This window comes from Ovis canadensis, chromosome 3 (assembly GCF_042477335.2).
Source record: "Ovis canadensis isolate MfBH-ARS-UI-01 breed Bighorn chromosome 3, ARS-UI_OviCan_v2, whole genome shotgun sequence".
Lineage (NCBI taxonomy): Eukaryota > Metazoa > Chordata > Mammalia > Artiodactyla > Bovidae > Ovis > Ovis canadensis.
Window position 1 is genome coordinate 224,795,842 of NC_091247.1, and position 25,445 is coordinate 224,821,286.

A 25,445-nucleotide genomic window follows, 5' to 3' on the forward strand; every position below is an offset into this window, starting at 1 on the left:
CTCCATTGTCCTTAGTTTAGCCTCAAGCTGCAACCAGCGGGCTCTCCCTTGGATGAACCCTGCTGGTGGGGGTCCTGCCATCCCCCAGCTGCCTCTGGCCCATTGCCGTCCCCGCCAGCCACAAAGTAAAGGAATACTAGGCCTCTGGGGTGACATGATGCACTGACTGATACCCATCTTCTCTCCTTAGACCGAAAATGGTGTTTGGTCTGTGCAGCCAGAGAGAGAGGTAAAGTTCACATGGGCCCTGTTGTCATGCCCCCATCAAGCAGGAAAGGGGACCCCCTCACTGGGCCCCACAGGGAAGCGGTTCTGTGTGCCCCTTTCCTGCCTGTTGCAGTGGCTCTGGGACTCAGGGTCAGAGTGGAGAGCCTGGTACAGACAAACGGGACATGCCTCTGTGTGTGTGTGTGTTTGTGTGTTCATAGACAGGGTGCCAGCATCCTGGCAGTGCCAAGATGCTGTGTTCGAGGGGGTTCTCAGGTGGTCTAATGGTTAGGATTTGGCACTTTCACTGTGGAAGCTCAATCTCTGGTAGGGGAACCAGGGTGGTATTCAGAATGGCCAGGAAAAGCTCTGTTTGTCCCAAGGGAGGTGTTCCAGAAGAGCAAGATGGACAATGGGATATTATTTCTAATCCAGGCTGGAGTCAGTCCAGAGGAGGGAGGGAGGGCTTTGGGGGGCTGTGGGCCAAAAAGCTAATACAACCCTTGAACGAACAGCTTTCAATGCTGAGCCAAGGCTAAGCCCCTGCCTTCAGGCTGGAGAGGCAAGATGGACCTGTGCAAACAAGAAGGAAAGGAGAATGGAGGGGGTCAGAGGGGCCATGTTGGCTCCAGGCTCCAAGTCTGGCTTTCTGAATAAGTAGAGGCACAGAGTCAGCAGGGAGCCTAGGCTGAGCCCTGTTACAGCTGTGGATTTATTCATCCACAAGTGTTGATTGGACGCATCCTGGTGGAATAGGTGCTGGGGCTTGGACAGAAGAGGAAACCGTGAGGGCGGGAGACCCCAGCCGCACACTCTGCTCTGCTTTCCTTCCAGGCTCTATAGTCTCCTCTACGCAATACAGATCTTCATTCTTACAGGTGAGGGCCTGGGTGCTGGGGTGGTCAGGGGACTGATGGCAGGACCCAAGGAATGGGTGCTCGTCTCCGAGCCACTTCAATCTCCAGCTGCTCCCCAAGACTCTCAGAGGCCCCCTCCTGAGATCACCATGTGCCTGCCTCCCCAGGGCCGGTCACACTGCTCAGAATCGAGGCTGGCCTTCTTTCTCCCTTTCTTCCCTCTGTATCTCCATGGAGAACTGGGATTTTAACCTGTGTCTGACTCTAAAACCCATGCATCTTCCCAAAAAACTCACAAACTACCCCCTCAGAATGCAAAGAACCAAGTCATACCCTATAGCAGTGATCTTCAAATATTTACTTATGCTCTTTGAATAACACCACTTCCCTGGTGGCTCAAATGGTAAAAAGCATCTGCCTACAATGCAGGAGACCTGGCTTCGATCCTTGGGTTGGGAAGGTCCCCTGAAGTAGGAAATGGCAACCGACTCCAGTACTCCTGCCTGGAGAATCCCATTGATGGAGGAGCCTGGTAGGCTACTGTCCATGGGAGTCACAAAGAGTCGGAAACGACTGAGTGACTTCACTTTCTTTTCTTTCATTTTGACTTTTGAATAGCTGTCCCCTCACACATTGTAGTTAATGTCTAATGCCTTTCATCACACATCAAAATACTTTAAAAATATACCGTTATTGCCATATTTACTATTGTATGTAACTGACATTTAAAAATGATTGTTACTTTTTAAATGTTTTAACTAGTCTTTCTTCATCTACCTGCAGGCGTGGTGTACTACTATTTTCAGGGGTCTTTGGGGAAAACAGCCCCTGCCCATGAGATTGCTGTGGAGTCATCACAGGTGGGGTTCTCTGTCAGAGGCTAAGGGGACTGTCTCATGTAGCACAAAGAGCAGTCATGCTGCCTGATCAGAAATGGTTGACCAACTGTGTATGTGTGTGTGTGTGTGAGGACTCTGGAGAAATCCCCTGTGTTCTCAGGAAAGTGTCAAACAAAGCCCCGCTCTACCACCCCCATTCCCGCCCCCTCGGGCTGGCTGTACTGTCACCTCAGGGATCTGTGGCCGCAAGCTCATCTCAGGGTCTGTGGCAGGAACCTAGATGAACCAACAGGAACAGATGACCCCTACTGTGTGAGTAGCCTTGGAATATGGTTCCACATTTGTATGAGAAGGGGGTGGTGGTGAGCAGGACACCTTCCTGGGGTCACATATCCTCTTGGACACTGCAGGTCCAGGGACCTATGACTGAAGCCCCCACTCCCAGCCCTCTGTCAGGAAAACACACATGGAAACTGCATGTCCACTGAGGGTCACTAGCCAAATTAGGGGTTGACAATCTGGTGAAACCTCGCAGCCCCCAGCAGCATTTTTTTGTGTGTGTTGGAGTATAGCCAGGAAACATGTGACAGTTTCAGGTGAACCATGAAGGGAAACTTTATTTTGTCCTGGGGTATAGCCAATTACCACGTTGTGAGAGTTTCAGGTGGCCAGTGAAGGGACTCAGCCATACATGCACGTGTATCCATTCTCCCTGCCTCCACCAGCAGCTCCCACTTTGTAGAGGAGGAAACTTAGGCTCCCAGAGGGACAGTGACTGGACCCAGGCTGCCCAAGGTGACATGTTAGAGTCACATGCCTGGTCTCTGGAGGCCCCCTGCTCTCCCTCTGGCGCTACTGGGAAGAGAAGAGTTTCATGGGGACAAGCTTCTCTGTGACCCAGCAGCACAGAGACGTGTGGGCTACGGAGTTAGGGAGTGACTGTCAGAGGTTGGAGAGCCCCTAAGAAGGCCCAGGTGGGCAGGTGCCTTAGGGCTCCCCTAATAGCTCAGTGGATAGAGAATTCACCTGCAGTGCAGAAGACCCTGGTTCGATTCCTGGGTCAGGAAGATCCACTGGAGAAGGGATAGGCTACCCACTCCAGGATTCTTGGGCTTCCCTTGTGGCTCAGCTGGTAAGGAATCCACCTGCAATGCGGGAGACTCTGTTGGATCCCTGGGTTGGGAAGATCCCCTGGAGAAGGGACTTCTCCAGGAAGAGAGGCTACCCACTCCAGTATTCTGGCCTGGAGAATTCCATGGACTATAGGTTTGCAAAGAGTTGGACACAACTAAGCAAATTTCACTTTTGGAGACAGAGTCCAATGTTGCTTCATTAGTGTTTTTTTTTTTTAATTAACCAAACTTTCATTAAAAAAAACTTTATTGTCGTCAAAGAAATGTGTATACATAATTTGATGAGTCAAAGGTTTAAGACCCGGAAAAAGTCTGCTGTTTGTCCCAGTCCTCTTCACCCACAATTCCTGCAGCCCAGGGTAGAAATCTTTCTAGCTTCCAACTGTCTAGCTGAAGCCTTTGATTTTGCCTCCACTGTTCTAAATAAAAAGCTTGTCTTGCTTTGTCTTGATTGTTCAGATCTAAACATTATCTAATGAATTATTACAACAGAAGGTGAGGATTTAGCTCTCATAACAACTGAACACCTAGTGCCACCTCCAACAGGCGTCTCACCTCTCTCCAGTCTCCCTCATGATCATCTCCTAGGTTTCAGCATTCTAACTGTTTTGAGTAAAGACATCTTTAGTTGTTAAAAATTTTTGAGTATCATTTTCGCTTTTTTTTTTGCTGACTTTTATACCATTTTGGCTTTTAAATTCCTCTCTCACAAAGTGGGTTCATTTTAATTCATTTTTTTAAAATTAAGGAACTATTTAAATAGAATGAAATCCATTCTTTTTAGTGTACTGTTCTGTGAGTTTTGACAGATGTATACAACTGTGAAATTGCCACTATAGCCAAGATCCAGAACAGCTCCAATCAGTTCAGAGACATCCCCCATACTCACTAATACTAATTCCCCCATACTCACTAATACCCTTCCCCCTCTCCCAGCCCCTGGCACCCAGTGAATGGTTTTCTGGCCCCATAGTTTTGCCTTTGCAGGATGGGCATATAACTGGAAACATCCCAGTACCTAGTCTTTATTTATCTGGCCACGCAGCAGGCCTGGGGATCTGGGTTCCCCGACCAGGGATGAAACTCGGGCCCCTGCAGTGCAGGCACGGAGTCCTAGCCGCTGGGCCACAGGGCCGCCCCCGGGTGTGGCTCTGAGCCTCTCACTGAGCACAGGACACCTGTGCGTGGTCCGTGGTAGTTTGTTACTTCTCATTGCCGAGTAGCTGTCTGGAGTATGGATGCCCCATGGTGTGGCCGCCAACTGGACGAGAAGCATTTGGATTGTTTCCAGTTTCTGGCAGTTTCAGATAAAACCACTGTAATGTTCATGTACAAGTTTTGTGCAAACATAGGTTTTCCTTTCACTCAGGTAAGCACCGCGCAGGGGGTGCTGGGGTCCTGGGCTAATGTGTACTTAGTTTCCTAGCAAACTGTGAAACTTTCCAAAGTGCTGGTATCCACTTTGCATTCTCTCCAGCAAAGAACGAGAGGATCTGTTTGTTTCCTAACATTTCCAGCATTTCCTTTTTGAAAGTCATTCTAGTAGGCTTGGGGCATCATTTTGTTTAGCTCAGTATTGAGGGTTTACGTGTTAAAACTATGCAAATAGTATTCCTGAGTCAGGTAGTATACTATCATCAGTCTTTCTGTATAATTTTGCTTTTCTCCGCTTTTTTAAACTTTAGTTTTCTCTGAACCTATAATTAATACATCTAAACTGTCTATTAAAAACAATTAATCTCCTTTCTATACACTTAAGACAAGTTAGGTGGTTTATCAATATGATTATTTCCCTGGGGATGTATTTCTTGGAGCCCTCCACTCTTTTCCCTCCTGGACAGACGTCCTTGAGGTTGGAGGCTCAGCTGTCCTGGGACCTCCCTTCACCGTCATTCTGCTGAGTACGTCACTTCATTCACATGTGGAGCCCATGTTATCTTTTATTTTGCAGTCAGCAAAACCTGCAGTTGTGCTGAGGGGTAATCCTGAGATACTCCTGAGGAGTAGTCCTAGATATTACCTGTCTGAAAATGTCTTACTGCGTATTTAAGTCAGTGTGACTATGTACAGAATTTTAGACTAGAAATAATTTTCTCGCAGATATTGAAGATTCTCATTTTCTTCTTCTTTCAAAGGTTGGTGTTGAAAAGTCTGATGAAACTTAATAGACTTCTTTCTTCATATCTCTGGAAGTTTTTAGGTTCTTCTTTTCATCCTAGGTGTTTCAGTATTTAGTAATGACATCATCTGGGGTGGGTCTCCTTCATCCATTTTCCTGGAGACTTGGCGATTCCTTCTCTGTGCAAACTCAGGTCCTGCATCTTTGGGAATATTCTCAATAATACATGAATGGGATTTATTTGGGATTTTCCCAGCCACCTCAGTTTGTTGATTCTGTTCCTTCTTTCAGAAAGATCTATGATTTAGCCATTGCAGCACCTGATCTCCCTATTCTGGGAGAAACTCTTTTTCAATTTTATCCTCTACATTGTGATTGGATTTTTAAGTCCCAGGATCATATTTCTGTTTTTGAAGAATTAGAAGTTGGAAGGACTTGCTGGTGGTCCAGTGGTTAAGAATCCACCTTCCGACTCAGGGGATGCCAGTGCGATCCCTAGCGGGGAACTAAGATCGCACATGCCATGGGGCAACGAAGGCCATGACCAGGAATTAGAGAAGAGCCTGTGCACTGAGCTGGAGAGAAAAAAAAAAAAAAAAGCCCAAGCGCCGAAATGAAGAGTCCATGCACCACAACAGGCCCAATTCAGCCAAAATGAAATTTAAGAAGGAGTGAGAGGTTATTGTTGGAACATTGTTATTTTAGCACCCGTCCTTGTTCTGTGAATGCAGCGTTTTATGTTTAAAGACATCAATCATTTGTTAGTGTGAAGCTTCCTGAAACCCCTCGCAGTCTTCGGTGTCTGCAGCATGCACTGATGTGGACCAATGCGTGACTGAGCCCTTGACACGTCACCTCAGGCTTCTCTCTTTCTCCTTGTCATACAGCTTATCGGGGAGACCTTAAGGCCAGTGTGGGGGCCGATGGATAAGTGCTACCCCGTGACCACTCAGGTGGGTCAGGGCTGGGGACTCCTCCTCCCCTGGAGTGGGGTGGCTGTCCTGGGCCTCCTTGGTGGGCACACATACAGAGGATGATGGGTCAGGCAGGGAAGACCCCTGGGCACTCTCAGCTGTATGTGATGGCCCGTTTCCCTCTGTAGAGACGCGGAGTCAGGAGTGGGAAGAAGCATGACTCTGAAGTAAGTGAGGCCTGGCCAGGAAGGGCCGGGGGCTGGGGCTGTCACCTGTCAGTGCTCCCTGAGACAGGAACTCGCCAGAGCATGGTCAGGGCCCCAGGGATAGTAGGGGGGCTCCTTTAGGACACTAACAACCCGACCACACCTCGAGCTGAGAAGGGAGGGGTTTCCCTGGAAAAACAAAGAGCTACACATTCCCAAGTGTGCACAGAAGCAGGGAATACACACTCTATAAGTGTGCACAGCAAGCCAGGATGCACACTTGAAGTGTGCGCAGCAGGCCTGGATGCCCACTCGAAGTGTGCACAGCAGGCCTGGATGCCCACTCAAAGTGGCCACAGCAGGCAGGGGTCCCACTCCAAGTGTGCACAGCAGGTGGGGGTGCGCCCTCCAAGTGTGCACAACAGGCGGGTTGTGCACTCCAAGTATGCACAGAAGCAGGGGGTGCTCACTCCAAGTGTACACAGAAGCAGGGGGTGCACCCTTCAAGTGTGCACATCGGGAGGGGATGTGGACTCCCAGTGTGCACAGCAGGAGGGGATGCATACTCCAAGTGTGCAGAGCAGGAGGGGAGGTGTAGAGCATCAGTGGGCCTTTCTGCCCATATAGCCCCCTCTTGCACCTCCTTGAAGGCCATGACCCCCAAGGCAATGCGAGGATTGAAAGATGCTGCCCCCAAGGAGGAGACTGCTGTCTTGTCTAGGGAGGAGCGGCAGGTGGGGGCCCTGGGGGAGGAACCAGCGAGCCTCATTCGTGGTGCGAAGGGGGTAACTGAGAAGGAAGAGGAGGTGGCAGGGACCCCAGGATGGCAGGTAAGGAAGCCTGGTGCTCAATTGAAACATTGGCCCCATGTGGTCCTCCTGGGAAGCCCCTGGGCTCTGCACGGTGGAGTGGAGAGGCCAGGCTCATGCCACCGTGGCAACGGTTGGGGGAGGCCAGGGCACCCCAAGACCACTGAGTCAAACTTCCAATTCGGTAGAGCAACAGCTCTGTGTGGAGCTGAGAGGTGCAGACATGGTCTGAGCAACAACAAGTGGATCTGAACCCTGGCCTTACCCGACTGTTTGGGAAGTGAGACCTGTTTCCCCAGCTACATAATGTAGAACCTGCCTCATCCCACCCTCTGCCCCTTCTCCCTTCCTAGGAGAATAAGAAGGCCCAAAAGGAGACAGCCGTGTACATTTCAGGTCAGACAGCAGACCCTACCCTGTGAGCAGGACTGCCCTGCTCCCTCACCCCAGGGACCCTGCAGAGGTCACAGATAGCTGAGTTCCTCCCTGACCCTCCTGGCCCAGGGAAGGGGCAGGGGTGAAGCCCAGGTAGTCTGATGCCCAGTCTTTCCTGACTGAGCCCCCTGTGTCCTTCTTCCTTCTTGGTTTGGCAGGACTTGAGGCCACTCCCCTTGGGCTGGTGGAAGGTACTGCCCTTTAAGCAATGCTGATGTGTTCTCCTGGCAACAGAGGGTACCCTAGCCCTGGGCAAGGTTCCTTCCGGCAAGGTACCCACAGGGCGTGTCTGATTGTGCTTTTTAGAGGCTTCCGAGGAGGACATCATGGAGGAAAGGCCCGGGGGCTGGGTCCCCCAGCTCCTGAGGAAGCTCCGGCTGGGATGGTTCCCCGCCTCTGACATCCCCAAGACTCGGAGCCACGAGTGACCCTGTGTCCAATAAATCCACAGTTGTTGCTTCTGCAGGCCCGGTTTCCTCCTTTCAGGGTCCTCAAGTTTCTGCAAACTCAGTGTGGCTTCGTCCATGGCCCCTGTGCCAACAAGCTGCAGCAACACCACCTCCTGCCACTTAGCCCTCGACGTGGCTCTGCTGGAGACTCAAGGGGGCCCTGGCTGGTGTTCTGAGTCTGTGCCAAGGGACAGACAAGGCTCCCTGAATGTCGAGAGCTGACTGTCATGAAGGCACAGCTGGCGTGATCAGGGGCTGGTGCTTCTGGCCTGCCTGACTGGTGTCTCCCAGCTCTTAACCTCAATGTGCCAAGGAGTCTGCCTAAGACAGTTAGAGCCCTTGGGTGGTGTCTGTGTGAGCTCAGTCCAGACCAGACTGGGGGCTGGAGCTGGAGAATGGGGGTCCCTGCCCTCGGCCGGGGCTCCAGGCTGAGGTCACAGCCTCAGAGTCGGCCGAGGAACACAGGGTCCGGCAGCCATCAGAGGCAAACCTCCTACTGGCTGAAGGGGAAACAGAAGCCCAAGGTCACATGGTGTCGTAGCACAGCAAGGACGAGAGCCAGGGTGTCCTCCTCTGAGCTCTGAGGGCTTCCTTCTGCTCTGCCATCCCACTGTCCCAGGATCCAAGGTTGACCCTGCCCCAGGGCACGGCCGCGGTCCACACGGGCTCATTTCTGGCCCCTGCCTAGGCTCCTGAGAGCCCGGCCTCACCTGGCCCCTCAGAGGATGGAGCCCCAGGTTGGAGCCGAGCTCTAGCGCGGCCTTGAGTGGCAACTCCTACTGGGCAGGGGCTGGGGGATGAGTGTCCTTAAGGGGCAGGGAAAGGGGGCCCATCCTATAAAGAGGCCCAGGGAGGTCGCTCTCTCCTGGGAAGAGCTCCGGCCTTAAGAGCACTGAGTGCTGGGGGCTCACCCGGCATATCGCTTCCCAGGCGCCCATCCCACCACCTTCTGGGCCAGCTGACTTGAGGTGCTGGCTGACCTGCGACCTGTGGAGCCAGGTGGCTGTGGCTAGGCCTGAAATGTGGGTGTCTGAGCTGATGGGCCCCCTTATCCCATGGGGGCCTGAAATCTCTCCTCAGCCCATGTGAGCCCCTCCAGCAGAAGCCAGGACCTGATTATATAAGCTTCGTCACTACGCCCAGTAACCAAAGTTGGGTCTCCCAGAGTGTCTGGGTGTAAGCCTCAGTACACCCATCTCACAGTACACCCAGCTCAACCTTCTAGCCTCAGTATACCCATCTCACAGTACACCCCAGGACACTCTGAGCCTCAGTACACTTCATGTGTTAAATGGGGTCAAATGCCAGGTAAGGATGAATCAGGCCGGGGGGTAGGGCTGGTTTTGGAGAGACTGCTGAGGCCACATGACTGCCAGGGGCTGGTCAGGGGCCCCAGGTGAGACTCAAGTCAAGATGGAGCCACCAGAAACCGGTTTTATTGAGCATCAGGGCTATGGCTGAGGAGCGGGTTGGGGCAGGGTGCCTGCCTGTAGCGGGGCACCGCACAGAGCTGGTAGGGGGCTGGGGTCACCAGGAAGGCAAAGACACCGTGGTCGCTGGGGCGGGGCTGCCCGGCAGGCACCGAAAAGCTGAAGTGCTGCAGGAGGCTGGTGAAGAAGAGGAAGAGCTCCATGCGGGCGAGGGGCTCCCCGAGGCATGCGCGGCGGCCTGTGGGTGGGCACGGGGGCTCTTTGACCCTGGGTCTCCCCGTCTAAGACCCCCTCAGGATGGGGAAGCAAACCAGGCACCCCACCCCACCCCCAGGTACCTGCGGAGAAGGGTATGAAGGCTTCCTGCTTGACGAAGCGGCCCTGGGCATCCAGGAAGTGCTCCGGGTGGAAGCGGAAGGGCTTCTCCCAGACAGTCTCATCCTTCAGCACTGACGACAGGTTGGTGATGAGTGTCGTCCCCTGGTGGCAAATGTCTGGCATGGGTGGGTCTCGATTGGTAAGGGGGTGCCTAGACCCCTGCCACCAAACACACTTGGGCACACACACTGCCTGGCACACACCCGAACTCTTCAAGTAACTCTCAGCCCAAGACGCTTCTCAGCACCGTCCCTCTGCCCGTGGCAGGTGCCCTTACTTCCCCTAGTGCCTGGCCTCCTGCAATGCTCTGATACGTTCGTCTTCCCTCCCGACCGGGGGCTCTGAGTGGACAGAGCCAGCCCTGCTCTGCTCTCCTGTCCACGCCCACCCAGGCTGGGACATTAAGTACCTTGGCCATGAGGACAGGGTGGCTTGGATTCCAGTTCTGGCCGACCTGGCAACACTCACTGCGGCTACCAGGTGGCAGGTGGTGGGGAGGCGGGGTTGGGAGAGCCGCAGGCCTACCTTTGGCACGTGGAAGCCCTGCACCTCGATGTCACGGGATGTCATGTGGGGCACTCCCAGGGGAGTGATGTCTGCAAAGCGTTGGACCTCATGGACCACGGCCACGGTGAAGGGCATGAGGGCCTGATCCCCCATCTCTGGTCGCCTCACCTTCCCTATCACCTCATCGATTTCCTGCTGGACCCGTCCTGGAAAACAAGTGTCCTCGTGGTGGTCAGAACCAAGGGCTGGCCTCCTGCCTCCTCCTGACGCCCGGGTAGCACTGCGTCCACTTGGAGGAGTGGCTGTGACATCGGAGCTGGGGCTCAGGCCCTGCACAGAGCTGGTGCTGGTGGCCAAATCAACCGAGCTCAGAGGCCTCGGGCTGTCCTCGTCTTCCCAGCACCCACCCCAGGCTGGACTCACGCTGCACGTCTGGGTGCAGGATCATGAGGAGGAGGGCCCAGGCCAGTGTGGTCGAGGTGGTGACCATCCCAGCGGAGAACAGGTCGACCACCACCAGGCGCAGGTTCTCATCATTGAAGCTGCTCTCGGGGTTTCCCTTGGCCTGGGTCACACCGGGAAGGTAAGCTCAGGGACAGAGGTGAAGTCCCCACATGGCCTCCCACCCTGCTCCGGTCAGCCCAGGTGTCTGATCCCTGGGTGATACAGAGCCCCGAGTTTGCCTCCTGGGCCCTCAACACAGATCTGTCTTCTGATCACCTTACCTCCTTCACCTCATCCAGGAAGGCGTCGGTCAGGTGTCGGGGTGGCTGGGTTGGGTCCCGGGTCATCTTCTGCTCGGTGATCAACTCATCAATCAGGGCCATGAAGGCCTTCAGCCCCGGAAAGACCTTGGCGGCCAGCCCTGGGATGTGCAGGAGCACAGGCACAGCTTCCACCACCTGTGTGGGTCACAGCAGTGGGCCCTTGGAACCTGGGACCTCCTGGTGCTCAGGCGCTCACCAGTCAGGTCCCAGCCTCGTCCAGTGTCCCCACCATCGACCTTGTTCCTCCCTAAGTTCAGACCCTGCCCCTCTATCCTGGCCCGAGGCCCAGAAAGACTAACATAAAAAATACATATCATGGATACCGGTCCCTTCCAGTGAAACCGTACTCCCACCCCTAAGAGCAATGACCCCGACCTGGCCTCTCCCACCTGGGCTGTCTGCCATCTCTCCCGACTTTTAAGACTTTTCCTTGCTGGTGCCTTTCCAGGAAAGCCCTTTCCTGTGCTGGCTCTCTACACAAGTCCTCCAGGGGGGGCGCTCGTTGGAGGACCAAGGCCGCCTCCTCCTCCCGCACCTGGCGCGCTATTTTCATCTCTTCCTTCAGCCCATCCTCCATCACATCCAACAACTTGACGATGCGAGGATCCTTGTACTCGAATCGACACCCGAAGGTCAGGGAGGCGATTACGTTGCTCACTGCTTTATTCAGGAGATCCATGGGGCTAAAGGGATGTCCTGGAAGGGGAAGGTGCAAGGTAGGGCACGCCTCCATCTCTTCTGTCCCAGACCTCTCCAAACCTCCCAGACCTCCGTGTCCCTCAGCCCCAGCACTCACTCACCGGCCTGGTCGGCGAAGGCGGCACAGAGGCACGAGGCCTCCTCAGTCACCCACTGCTCCAGTGACTTCTTCCCCAGGCCGAAGTTGCGCAGGGTGGACAGGGAGAAGCGTCGCTGTTGGCGCCAGGCGTTCCCATAACGCGCCAGGATCACTCCTGGGGGCGGGGCGGGCACTTGGGAGGCGGTCGGGTCTGGCCCCGCCCCTCCCGGGGATCTGCTCACAGCCCCGCCCCCGTGGGGGAAGCTGTCCGCCCTGCCTGCCCTCAATGGCCTCGCCCTCCCCTCCCAAATCCGGCCCACTTTGACACCCTCTTCCATCTGAGGACTGGTCCCATTCGCTGTCGGCCCACACTGCTCCCCGAGGCTCCTCTTCTAAGGGCCCATCTTGGCTCTACTTTTTATTTTACCATCCGAGACCACGTTTGTCACGTGGGGAAGGTCCTGGCCTACCCCTGCCCTGCCGACCCCGACTTTGTCCTCTTTCCTGCCCACACCAATGTCCCCTACACTCTCGCAGTGGCCCTGAGCCGCCCTGTCTTAGTAAGGCCCCTGCTTTCTGCCTCATCCAATTTCTCCAACGCTTGGCACAGTCTCCTTTCACCACCTGCCGCCCCCTCAGATTCGTTGGCTCTTTCCTGCACCGAGAGTCCGCGACCCTGCCTCCGCCTGCAGGGACGTGGCCTGCCCTCTCTGCTTGCCTTCGGCACGCGGCCCGAAACCCAGGTGCTTGTAGAGTGCCTGAGGTGGACGGTCGGAAGTGTCCTGGCTGTGGTACACCAGCGCTTCGCGCACAGCGGCCAGCCCGTTGAGCACGACTACCGGCGTCCAGACCTGCTGCAGGCTGAACACGTTCCCGAAGCGGCGCCGCAGCTGCAGGCCAAAGGTCGAGGGTGTTTGGCAAGCCCAGGCCCCGCCAGGCTGTGGGCCCAGCCTCCTGGCGTTAGCCTCTGGTACCTCTGGGCCCCTCTCCAGCAGCGAGCCACCGCAAGGACTTAATCTAGTCTTGTGAGCCCCGGGGGTTACATCCACTAGTTTTGAGGCTCTCAAGTTGGATGAGACCATCCTACTCACAGACCCAGCTAGGACTGTGCAAGCGTCACAAAATGGCCAGCAGGCCAAGTTAGCATCCTATTTTACAGGTGAAGAAACCCAGGTTCACAGAGGGGAGCAGGGAGGCCCAAGGTCTCATGGAGGCAAAAGATTTGAACCAGATCACTGTGCCTCTCTCAACCTTAACTCGCCTGATTTAAAGAGGGCTCATGACCAGACATCTCCCCCATTCTCAAGACCTTTCCTCCCAACGTGACCCTCAGGGACTCAGACTCACATAATTTAAGAGTTGGTTGGCTGAATTCCCAGCCTTCGCCATCCTGTAAACCCCCCACCTGTGGCCTTTGTCCTCTCTGACCTCTGTTTGGAAAATCCAAACAGTTCTCGGGCCCTGAACAAACGCCCTCCCTCAGGAGGCCTCTCGAATCCGCCTCCTCTTCTTGGCCCAGTCCTCTTCCGGCCTGTGGCTTCACCCAGCGCCCACTGTCCGCTGCTAGGTGGGGCCCTAGGACCCCCGCTGTGCACTCCCCACCCATCCGTCCTCACCTGGTTGAAGCTGGGACACGGGTCCTCAAAGTCCACCTGCAGCAGGTTGCCCAGCACCGGCAGTGGCATGGGGCCTGGTGGGTAGCGTGGGGCCCAGCGTGAGCGCCTGTGCATCAGGTCCAGCAAGAGCAAGAAGATGAGCACAGCCACAGCCAGGGGCCCCAGCATGTCCCCAGACAGCAGCCCCATGGCTGCCTCCGTGGGCGCTGTGTTCCTCACCACACCGGCACCCAGGACCAGCCCAGCGCGGCACACTCACTCCGCCTCCGGGGCTCCACCAGTCCGGGGCCTCCTTATAAAGGGAGCGGAGGACCAGCCTTTGCCCTCTGCCCTGAGGTGTGCTGTAGGGGAGACTGTGCTGCCAGAGGGTAGGAGAGGGGTCAAGGAGAGTCAGGCGCACGGGCTCCCACTGTCCCTCACGCGTGCTCTCCACGTGCCACCGGAGGTGGCTGGAGAGCACGAGAAGTCCCCCGCCCCCGGCCTGACTCCCCAGCTCAGCAGAGTCGAGGAAGAATCCAGGGTCTTGGGAATGGGTCTGCCACCACCTGCCGCCTGTCAGCCTCTAATGCGGCCACAGCCCCGTTCCCAGAACGTGTCCCTGTCTTCCTCCTAGTGGCCTTCGCCTCCCAAGTATGTTCTGGTCCTTGCCCCGTGCTGGCGGGAGGACCTGATGACCGGAGGGACCACTGATAAAGTTCTTGGTGTCCCCTCACTTCCCACTGGTACACGCAACACACACACAGAATCACACACTCATGAACCACATTTACACACATTGACATCCTGACTAGCCCATGCTCACATGCATATCTACACACCCACACGACCACATCCATGAGTGCCTGTGTTACCACTTTCCACTCACAGAGACCCAGCAGCAAGGGCTCTAGTTCTTAGCGGCTGCCTGGAGTCAGCCGACCTCCCTGCACCTGGAGGTTGCTCTCAGGGATGCCGGCGCCTGCACCTGGCTGGCTGCTGCCTCAGTTTCCACCTGTTGTGGCTGAGGGAAGTTGAGTCAGGGGGTAGGGAGGCAGCAGGGTTGTTTTCTAAAACCCATGCATCCTCCCAAAACACATCCTTGCAAACTCCCCCCTCAAAACACATATAACCAAGTCATATCCTACAAAAGTGATCTTCAAATATTTACTTACATCTTTTGAATAGCTGTCCCCTCACACATTAGTAAGTTAATGTCTAATGTCTATCACAGATCAAAATACTTTAAAAATCTACCATTTCTACCATATTGTAAACACTGATATTTAAATATAATTACGTTACTCTTTTAAATGTTTTAACTAGTCTTTCTTCACCTACCTGCAGGTGTGGTGTACTACTCTTTTCAGGGGTCTTTGTGGAAACAGCCCCTGCCCATGAGATTGCTGTGGAGTCGTCACAGGTGGGGACCTCTGTCAGGGGCTACGGGGACTGTCTCACGTAGCACAAGAGCGGTCATGCGGCTAGATCAGAAATGATTGACCAACTGTGTGTGTGTGTGTGAGGACTCTGGAGAAATTCCCTGTGTTCTCAGGAAAGTGTCAAAGCCCCGCTCTCCACCCCCATTCCCGCACCCCCTCGGGCTGGCTGTATGGTCACCTCAGGGCTCCGTGGCCATAAGCTCATCTCAGGGTCCGTGGCAGGAACCTAGACGAACCGACAGGAACAGATGACCCCTACTGTGTGAGTAGCCTTGGAATATGGTTCCACATTCGTACGAGAAGGGGGTGGTGGTGAGCAGGACATCTCCCTGGGGTCACATATCCTCTTGGACATTGCAGGTCCAGGGACCTGTGACTGAAACCCCTACTCCCAGCCCTCAGTCAGGAAAACACACATGGAAGCTGGATGTCCACTGAGAGTCACTAGCCAGATTAGGGGTTGACAATCTGGTGAAACCTCGCAGCTCCCAGCAGCATTTGTGTGTGTGTGTTGGAGTATAGCCAGGAAACGTGACAGTTTCAGGTGAATGGTGAAGAAAAACTTTATTTTGTACTGGGTTATAGCCAATTATAACCGGAGATCAAATTCCCAACATCTACTAGATCATGGAAAAAGCAAGAGAGTTTCAGAAAAACATCTATTTCTGCTTTATTGATTATGCCTAAGCCTTTGACTGTGTGGATCACAATAAACTGTGGAAAATTCTGAGAGATGGGAATACCAGACCACCTGACCTGCCTCTTGAGAAATCTGTACGCAGGTCAGGAAGCAACAGTTAGAGCTGGACATGGAACAACAGACTGGTTACAAATAGGAAAAGGTGTACGTCAAGGCTGTATATTGTCACCCTGCTTATTTAACTTATATGCAGAGTACATCATGAGAAACGCTGGACTGGAAGAAATACAAGCTGGAATCAAGATTGCTGGGAGAAATATCAATCACCTCAGATATGCAGATGACACCACCCTTATGGCAGAAAGTGAAGAGGAACTCAAAAGCCTCTTGATGAAAGTGAAATGGAGAGTGAAAAAGTTGGCTTAAAGCTCAACATTCAGAAAACAAAGATCATGGCATCTGGTCCCATCACTTCATGGGAAATAGATAGGGAAGAGTGGAAACAGTGTCAGACTTTATTTTTCTGGGCTCCAAAATCACTGCAGATGGTGACTGCAGCCATGAAGTTAAAAGACGCTTACTCCTTGGAAGAAAAGTTATGACCAACCTAGACAGTATATTCAAAAGCAGAGACATTACTTTGCCGACTAAGGTCCGTCTAGTCAAGGCTATGGTTTTTCCTGTGGTCATGTATGGATGTGAGAGTTGGACTGTGAAGAAGGCTGAGTGCCAAAGAATTGATGCTTTTGAACTGTGGTGTTGGAGAAGACTCTTGAGAGTCCCTTGGACTGCAAGGAGATCCAACCAGTCCATTCTGAAGGAGATCAGCCCTGGGATTTCTTTGGAAGGAATGATGCTAAAGCTGAAGCTCCAGTACTTTGGCTACCTCATGCGAAGAGTTGACTCATTGGAAAAGACTCTGATGCTGGGAGGGATTGGGGGCTGGAGGAGAAGGGGACGACAGAGCATGAGATGGCTGGATGGCATCACTGACTCGATGGCCGTGAGTCTGAGTGAACTCTGGGAGTTGGTGATGGACAGGGAGGTCTGGCGTGCTGCAGTTCATGGGGTCGCAGAGAGTCGGACACGACTGAGCGACTGAACTGGACTGATAGCCAATTACACGTTGTGAGAGTTTCAGGTGGCCAGTGAAAAAACTCAGCCATGCATGCACGTGTGTCCATTCTCCCCGCCTCCACCTGCAGCTCCCACTTTGTAGAGGAGGAAACTTAGGCTCCCAGAGGGACAGTGACTGGACCCAGGCTGCCCAAGGTTACATGTTAGAGGCACATGCCTGGTCTCTGGAGGCCCCCTGCTCTCCCTCTGGCGCTACTGGGAAGAGAAGAGTTTCATGTGGACAAGCTTCTGTGTGACCCAGCAGCACGGAGATGTGTGGGCTAGAGTTAGGGAGTGAGTGTCAGAGGTTGGAGAGCCCCTAAGAAGGCCCAGGTGGGCAGGTACCTTAGGGCTCCCCTAATAGCTCAGTGAGTGGATAATTCGCCTGCAGTGCAGAAGACCCTGGTTCAATTCCTGGGTCAGAAAGGTCCTCTGGAAAGTGGAAGGGCAACCCACTCCAGTATTCTGACCTGGACAATTCCATGGACTGAATAGTCCGTAGGTTTGCAAAGAGTTGGACACGATTGAGCACCTTTCACTTTGAGAGACAGAGTCCTAGGTTGTTTCCTTAATGTTTTTATTTTCATTAACCAAACTTGCATTTAAAAACTTTATTGACATCAAAGATATCTGTGTACATAGTTTGATGGATCAAAGTTTTAAGACTTGGAAAAAGTCTGCTGTTTGTCCTGATCCTCTTCACCCACAATTCTCACAGCCCAGGGTGGAAACCTTTCTGGTTGAAGCCGTTGATTTTGCCTCCTGTGTTCTAAATAGAAAGCTTATCCTGCTTTATCTAGATTGATGAGATTTAAACAGTATCTAATGAATTATTACAACAAGAGGTGAGGATTTAGCTCTTGTAACAACTGAACACTTACTGCCACCTCCAACAGACGTCTCACCTTGCTCTAGTCTTCCTCATGTTTATATCCTAGGTTTTGGCATTCTAAATGTTTTGAATAAAGACATCTTTAGTTGTTAAAAGTTAAGAATTATTTTTGCTTTTTTTGCTGACTTTTATGACATTTTGGCTTTTAAATTCCTCTCCCACAAAGTGGGCTCTTTTTAATTCATTTTTTTTAAATTTAGGAACATTTAAATAGAGTGACATCCATGCTTTTTAGTGTACCGTCCTGTGAGTTTTGACAGATGTATACAACTGTGAAATTGCCACTATAGCCAAGATCCAGAACAGCTCCAATCAGTTCAGAAAAATCCCCCATACTCACTAATACTAATTCCCCCATACTCACTAATACCCTTCCCCACTCTCCCAGCCCCTGGCACCCAGTGAATGGTTTTCTGGCCCCATAGTTTTGCCTTTGCAAGAGGGTCATATAACTGGAAACATCCCAGTACCTAGTCTTATTTATCTGGCCACGCAGCAGGCCTGGGGATCTGGGTTCCCCGACCAGGGATCAAACGCGAGCCCTGCAGTGCAGGCACGGAGTCCTAGCCGCTGGGCCACAGGGCCGCCCCCGGGTGTGGCTCTGAGCCTCTCACTGAGCACAGGACGCCTGCGCGTGGTCCGCAGTAGTTTGTTCCTTCTCATTGCCCAGGAGCTGTCCCGAGTATGCATGCCCTGTGGTGTGGCCGCTGACTGGACGAGAAGCATTTGGATTGTTTCCAGTTTTTGGCAGTTTCAGATAAAACCGCTGTAATGTTCATGTACAAGTTTTGTGCAAACATAGGTTTTTCTTTTACTCAGGTAAGCACCGCGCAGGGGGTTCTGGGGTCCTGGGCTAATGTGTACTTAGTTTCCTAGCAAACTGTGAAACTTTCCAAAGTGCTGGTATCCACTTTGCATTCTCTCCAGCAAAGAACGAGAGGATCCGTTTGATCCATATCATTTCCAGGATTTTCCTTTTTTAAAGTCATTCTAGTAGGCTTGGGGCATCATTTTGTTTAGCTCTATACTGAGGGTTTACATGTTAAAACTATGGAAACAGCATTTCTGAGTCAAGTAGTATACTATCATCAGTCTTTCTGTATAGTTTTGATTTTCTCCTCTTTTTTAAACTTTAGTATCCCAGGGACGGGGGAGCTTGGTGGGCTGCCGTATATGCGGTCACACAGAGTCGGACACGACTGAAGCAACTTAGCAACAGTAGCAGCAGCAGAACCTATAATTAATACATCTAAACTGTCTCTTAAAAACAATTAATCTCCTTGCTATACACTTAAGACAAGTTAGGTGGTTTATCAATATGATCATTTCGCTGGGGACATATTTCATGGAGCCCTCCACCCTTTTCCCTCCTGGACAGACATCCTTGAGGTCGGAGGCTCAGCTGTCCTGGGACCTCCCTTCACCGTCATTCTGGTGAGTACGTCACTTCGTTCACATGTGGAGCCCATGTTATCTTTTATTTTGGGGTCAGCACAACCTGCGGTTGTGCTGAGGGGTTCAGTTCAGTTCAGTTCAGTCGCTCAGTTGTGTCTGACTCTCTGCGACCCCATGAATCGCAGCACGCCAGGCCTCCCTGTCCGTCACCATCTCCTGGAGTTCACTCAGACTCACGTCCATCGAGTCAGTGATGCCATCCAGCCATCTCATCCTCTGTCGTCCCCTTCTCCTCCCGCCTCCACTCCTTCCCAGCATCAGAGTTTTTTCTAATGAGTCAACTCTTCGCATGAGGTGGCCAAAGTACTGGCGTTTCAGCTTTAGCGTCATTCCTTCCAAAGAAATCCCAGGGCTGATCTCCTTCAGAATGGACTGGTTGGATCTCCTTGCAGTCCAAGGGACTCTCAAGAGTCTTCTCCAACACCACAGTTCAAAAGCATCAATTCTTCGGCGCTCAGCCTTCTTCACAGTCCAACTCTCACATCCATACGTGACCACAGGAAAAACCATAGACTTGACTAGACGGACCTTAGTCGGCAAAGTAATGTTTCCGCTTTTCAATATGCTGTCTAGGTTGGTCATAACTTTTCTTCCAAGGAGTAAGCGTCTTTTAATTTCATGGCTGCAGTCACCATCTGCAGTGATTCTGGAGCCCCCCAAAATAAAGTCTGACACTGTTTCCACTGTTTCCCCACCTATTTCCCATGAAGTGATGGGACCGGATGCCATGATTTTGTTTTCTGAATGTTGAGCTTTAAGCCAACTTTTTTGCTCTCCTCTTTCACTTTCACCAAGAGGCTTTGTAGCTCCTCTTCACTTTCTGCCATAAGGGTGGTGTCATCTGCATATCTGAGGTTATTGATATTTGTCCCGGAGGAGCTATCCCATGTTGAAGATCAGGAACGGGGATGGTGAGCAGATACCCCTCATCCAAGGTAAGGAGCAGAGGCTGTGCTTTGCTGGAGCAACCGTGAAGAGATACACCCACGTCCAGGGTGCTGAGGGGTAGTCCTGAGATATTCCCGAGGGGTAGTCCTAGATATTACCTGTCTGAAAAGGTCTTACTGCGTATTTAAGTCAGTGTGACTATGTACAGAATTTCAGACTAGAAATAATTTTCTCGCAGATTTTGAAAATCCTCATTTTCTTCTGGTTTCAAAGATTGGTGCTGAAAAGTGTTATGAAACTTAATTGACGTCTTTCTTCATATCTGGAAGTTTTTAGGTTCTTCTTTTCATCCTAGGTGTTTCAGTATTTAGTAATGACATCATCTGGGGTGGGTCTCCTTCATCCATTTTCCTGGACACTTGGCAATTCCTTCTCTCTGCAATCTCAGGTGCTGCATCTTTGGGAAAATTCTCAATAACACATGAATGGTATTTATTTGGGATTTTCCCTGCACCCCAGTTTGTTGATTCTGTTCCTTCTTTCAGAAAGATCTATGATTTAGCCGTTGCAGTGCCTGATCTCTCTATTCTGGGAGAAATGTTTTCAATTTTATCCTCTACATTGTGATTGGATTTTTAATTCCCATGATCATATTTCTGTTTTTGAAGAATTAGGAGTTGTAGGGACTTGCTAGTGGTCCACTGGTTAAGAGTCCACCTTCTAATTCTGGGGATGCCAGTTCCATTCCTGGTACGGGAACTAAGATCCTACAGACCATGGGGCAACTAAGCGTGTGGCCAGCAACTAGAGAGAAACCTGTGCACATGGAGCTACAGGAAAAAAAAACAAAATGCCCAAGCGCCGAAATGAAGAGTCCATGCACCACAACAGGCCCAATTGAGCCAAAATGAAATTTAAAAAGGAGTTAGAGGTTATTGTTGGAACGTTGTTATTTTAGCACCAGTCCTTGTTCTGTGAATACAGCGTTTTATGTTTAAAGACATCAATCATTTGTTAGTGTGAAGCTTCCTGAAACCCTTCGCAGTCTTCGGTGTCTGCAGCATGCACTGACATGGACCAATGCGTGACTGAGCCCTTGACACGTCACCTCAGCCTTCTCTCTTTCTCCCTGTCATACAGCCCATCGGGGAGACCTTAAGGCCAGTGTGGGGGCCGATGGATAAGTGCTACCCCGTGACCACTCAGGGAGGTCAGGGCTGAGGACTCCTCCTCCCCTGGAGTGGGGTGGCTGTCCTGGGCCTCCTTGGTGGGCACACACACAGAGGATGGGCAGGCAGGGAAGGACCCTGGGCACTCTCAGCTGTATGTGATGGCCCATTTCCCTCTGTAGAGACGCGGAGTCAGGAGTGGGAAGAAGCATGACTCTGAGGGAAGTGAGGCCTGGCCAGGAAGGACCGGGGGCTGGGGCTGTCACCTGTCAGTGCTCCCTGAGACAGGAACTTGTCCAGAGCATGGTCAGGGCCCCAGGGATAGAAGGGGTCTCCTTTAGGACACTAACAACCCGACCACACCTCGAGCTAAGGGAAGGGTTTCCCTGGGAAAACAAAGAGCTACACACTCTAAGTGTGCACAGAAGCAGGGGATACACACTCCAAGTGTGCACAGAAGCAGAGGTACACAAGCCAAGTGTGCACAGAAGCAGGGGATGCACACACCAAGTGTGCACAGCAGGAGGGGATGCAGACTCCAATGCACTCAGAATCAGGGGTACACACTCCAAGCGTGCACAGAAGCAAGGGATACACACTCCAAGTGTGCACAGAAGCAGGGGATACACACTCCAAGTGTGCACAGAAGCAGGGGATGCACACGCCAAGTGTGCACAGCAGGAGGGGATGCAGACTTCAATGCGCACAGCTTCAGGGGTACACACTCCAAGTGTGCACAGCAGGAGGGGATGCATACTCCAATGCACTCAGAATCAGGGGTACACACTCCAAGCGTGCACAGAAGCAAGGGATACACACTCCAAGTGTGCACAGAAGCAGGGGATGCACACTTCAAGTGTGCACAGAAGCAGGAGATGCATACTCCAAGTGTGCACAGAAGCTGGGGATGCGTACTTCAAGTGTGCTCAGCAGGAGGGGATACACACTCCAAGTGTACACAGTAGGCAGGGTTGCGCACTCCAAGTGTGCACAGCAGGAGGGGAGGCATAGGGCATCAGAGGGCCTTTTTGCCCATATAGCGTCCTCTTGCCCCTCCTTGCAGGCAGGCCATGAGCCCCAAGGCAATGGGAGGACCAAACGACCCTGTCCCCAAGGCAGAAACTGCTGTCTTGTCTATGGAGGAGCAGCAGGTGGGGGATCCGGGGGAGGAACCAGTCAGCCTCATTCCTGGTGCGAAGGGGGTGACTGAAAAGGAAGAGGTGGCAGGGACCCCAGGATGGCAGGTAAAGAAGCCTGGTGCTCAACTGGAACACCGTCCCTGTGTGTGTCCTCCTGGGGAGCCCCTGGGCTCTGCAGGGTGGAGTGGAGAGGCCAGGGTCATACCACCGTGGCAACGGTTGGGGGAGGATGAGGCACCCCAAGACCACTGAGTCAAACTGCCATCCAGTGAAGCAACAGCTCTGTGTGGAGCTGAGAGGTCTGACACGGTCTGAGTGGCTAGTGGATCTGAAACCTGGCCTCCCCTGACTTCTTGTGAAGTGAGGCCCGTTTCCCCAGCTGCATAATGTAGAACCAGCCTCATCCCACCCCGTGCCCCTTCTCCCTTCCTAGGAGACTAAGAAGGCCCGAAAGGAGACGGCCATGTACGTTTCAGGTCAGACAGCAGACCCCACCCTGTGCAGCAAGACTGCCCTGCTCCCTCATCACAGGGACCTTGCAGAAGGCACAGATACCTGACCTTCCTGGCCCAGGGAGGGGGCAGGGATGAAGCCCAGGTAGTCTGATGGCCAGTCTTTCCTGACTGAGCCCCCTGCGTCCTTCTTCCTTCTTGTGTTGAAAGGACTTGAGGCCACTCCCCTTGGGCTGCTGGAAGGTTTCTGCCCTTTTAGCAATGTTGACCTGTTCTTCTGGCAAAAGAGGATACCCTAGCCCTGGGCAAGGTTCCTTCCAGCACAGCACCCACTGGGCGTGTCTGATTGTGCTTTTTAGAAGCTTCTGAGGAGGACATAGTGGAGGAAAGGCCCGGGGGCTGGGTCCCCAGCTCTTGAGGAAGCTCTGGCTGGGATGGTTCCCCGCCTCTGACATCCCCAAGACTCGGAGCCACGAGTGACCCCACGTCCAATAAATCCACAGTTGTTGCTTCTGCAGGCCCGGTTTCCTCCTTTCAGGGTCCTCAAGTTTCTGCAAACTCAGTGTGGCTTCGTCCCCGGCCCCTGTGCCAACAAGCTGCAGGAACACCACGTCCTGCTGAAGGAGGAAACAGACAGAGCTGGACTCCATCTTAAGCCAGGCTGCAAACATTAGGGTACAAGCATGGCTCCCCTCCCAATGGACTCTGAACTTTGTACCCTGGTCTATGGTAATGGCATACCAATGGAAAACCAGACCCCTGGGATAAAAGAGCCTCAGGACTTGTACTTGGACTCTCCGTTGCCTAAAAGAATATGCTAATTATCTTTGTAACAGAACAAAGTCATAAATTCCATTATGTTCATCGGGATATGACCACAGTCCTATTGATAAATGTCCACTATTTATCTAGTCTTGTGACACATGAATTATGAGCTAACTTTGATCATATCTCTGTTTTACCTTGTCCAGACTAGTTTCAAGGAATTTGGGGAGGTGGGTTTGAGCAAGTACACTTAGGGTATATAAGATTTTCACAAAAACTGGTCGAGTCCTTGGCTAAGAGGAGACTCTGCCTTGGCCCACCAGTGTAATAAAGTGCACTCCGCTATCTGCATTGTCCTTCTGAGTGAGTTTGTTTCCCGGAACACGTGGCTACAATGTTTGGAGCATGGGCCAGGAATCTCCTCACTTTGAGGAGATAAGTCCCATTTACTACTCCGAGGCTTTGTGGCTCAGATCTTCTAGAAGGGGGAAGGCACCTCACCCTTTGGAAGGATTCTGCTTCTCAACGCCCGGACCTATCATGTTAGCAGGTAGTGGACAGCAGCAGGGGAACTGAGCACTCAGGTGAGGAGGAACCCACCCGGCAGGGTGAAGAGGGGGCCTGAGCATCCCCCTGGGAGGGACTAGAAGGGGCATGGACCCACAGGAGACTGGAATAGGCAGGCGGTGATTGCTTGGTACACAGGTCGATGAGCCTGCTAGGGCTTAGGAAGTGAATTTGTAAAGGTCATGTAGGAGGTGTGTCCACGCCGTCTTCGGGAAAATTATTACCAGCGATCGCCAGGAGATTTTTAGAATAGGAAACTGGTCCTTGTATGCCTGTATTCTGCCTTTCCCCAGGAGGTGTCCCATCTGCTGTGAAATTCTTGACCCCCTCGGAATTGTTAGACTAGATAGGGGTATACATAAGTGAGTATGAATTGGCTTTTCTGGAGATGGCCTGGGACATGGGATATTTAACCCATCTGTGTTTTCATCTGCACCTGATCAAGCCCACCATGAACTTTAAGGGAAAAACAGTCTTGGACCACGTGGTGTTCTGGTTCATCTATGCTGACCGGCAGGTGAAGACACACCAATCCCCTTCTCCCTCTGGGACCTGGCAGGTGAGGCTCTTCTCACCCCAGTTAGGAAGGAGGCAGAATGGCAATTTAAGTGTCATTGAGTGGAAATACCAGAAGTACATATGGTACTGAGAACTTCGTAGACAGAACTGCCGGGGTCCAGCCCTGGTGGATCCAGGGAATTAGAAGCGGGGACAGCGTTGGCGAGGAAAACTTATTTATTTATTAGTATAAGATTAGATTAGGAAGAAAGAGTGTAGTAGGAAAATTAAGTGGAGAAAGAGGACTGAATAACTTGGATTACGCGGAAGACCAATAAAATTGCAGACAAGGAATCTGCACCATCTACGTTGGGCCACTGGCTCTTGCTTGAATATCTAAGGGTGCCTCGCCTTAGGCTCCCTTTTGTGCGGGTTTTAACAGCTAGGGCAAGTAAGTAGACTTGGCGAGCCTCCGCGCCCCAGATGGGAATTCAGCCTGAAATTTAAGCAAAGAGGAGAGGGAGGGAAAGGGTAAAAAGGAGAGAGAGACACGGGGAAACCAGTCCAGCGACCTGCTCCAGAGCCCCTATTGTCTAGAAAGGGCTTTTATACCTTTTTTTGTACATAGAGATCAATGGGTAACACAACGTTATGCAGCGTTAGCAGTCCAGATTCTTATCAAAACGAGGCTTTTCTCTCTGCATACCTAATTGTATACAGAAGTCTTAGGTAATTTACATCATCTTCTGGCCAAAAGGGCCAATTAACATTTTACAGCCTTTTTTCTGATAAGGGTTTGTCAACCAGAAGACTTATTTGTGTTGATCTTCCCAAAGTCTGGTGCCATTCTCAGAAAGCACTAAATAAAGTTACATTCTTACATAGCAAGGACACAAGAGGAGTGCAGTGATATATAACAAAGAAAAAAGTAATTAACTCAAAAGTCTAGTGTTGCTAACATCAAAACTACTATATATCTTTTTTCAATCCCTTTTACATTGA

General features: G+C 52.1%; 2 protein-coding genes and 1 pseudogene across 3 annotated transcripts; 2 read left to right on the plus strand and 1 right to left on the minus strand.

Moving 5' to 3' along the window:
- The first annotated feature begins 197 nt into the window (after positions 1 to 197).
- LOC138438352 (uncharacterized) lies at positions 198 to 8,089 on the plus strand. Its single transcript, XM_069586519.1, has 8 exons — positions 198 to 229; positions 1,042 to 1,085; positions 1,848 to 1,924; positions 6,043 to 6,108; positions 6,258 to 6,296; positions 6,926 to 7,105; positions 7,438 to 7,480; positions 7,826 to 8,089. Exons 1-8 carry the CDS (start codon positions 198 to 200, stop codon positions 7,945 to 7,947), a joined length of 603 nt encoding a protein of 200 aa, XP_069442620.1. The 3' UTR covers positions 7,948 to 8,089.
- A 1,293-nt stretch (positions 8,090 to 9,382) lies between these two features.
- LOC138437960 (cytochrome P450 2D14) lies at positions 9,383 to 14,078 on the minus strand. 2 transcript variants are annotated; one of them, XM_069586135.1, is made up of 9 exons: positions 13,445 to 14,078; positions 12,547 to 12,718; positions 11,851 to 12,003; positions 11,586 to 11,746; positions 11,009 to 11,185; positions 10,707 to 10,848; positions 10,302 to 10,489; positions 9,737 to 9,878; positions 9,383 to 9,575 (listed from the first exon to the last, which is right to left on the minus strand). In XM_069586135.1, exons 1-9 carry the CDS (start codon positions 13,631 to 13,633, stop codon positions 9,496 to 9,498), a joined length of 1,404 nt encoding a protein of 467 aa, XP_069442236.1. In that variant the 5' UTR covers positions 13,634 to 14,078; the 3' UTR covers positions 9,383 to 9,495. The 2 variants fall into 2 exon arrangements, with proteins under 2 accessions (XP_069442236.1, XP_069442235.1); XM_069586134.1 differs by having other exon boundaries at positions 9,383 to 9,636; positions 13,445 to 13,836.
- LOC138436442 (uncharacterized) lies at positions 13,632 to 23,110 on the plus strand (annotated as a pseudogene).
- Positions 23,111 to 25,445: the final 2,335 nt, after the last annotated feature.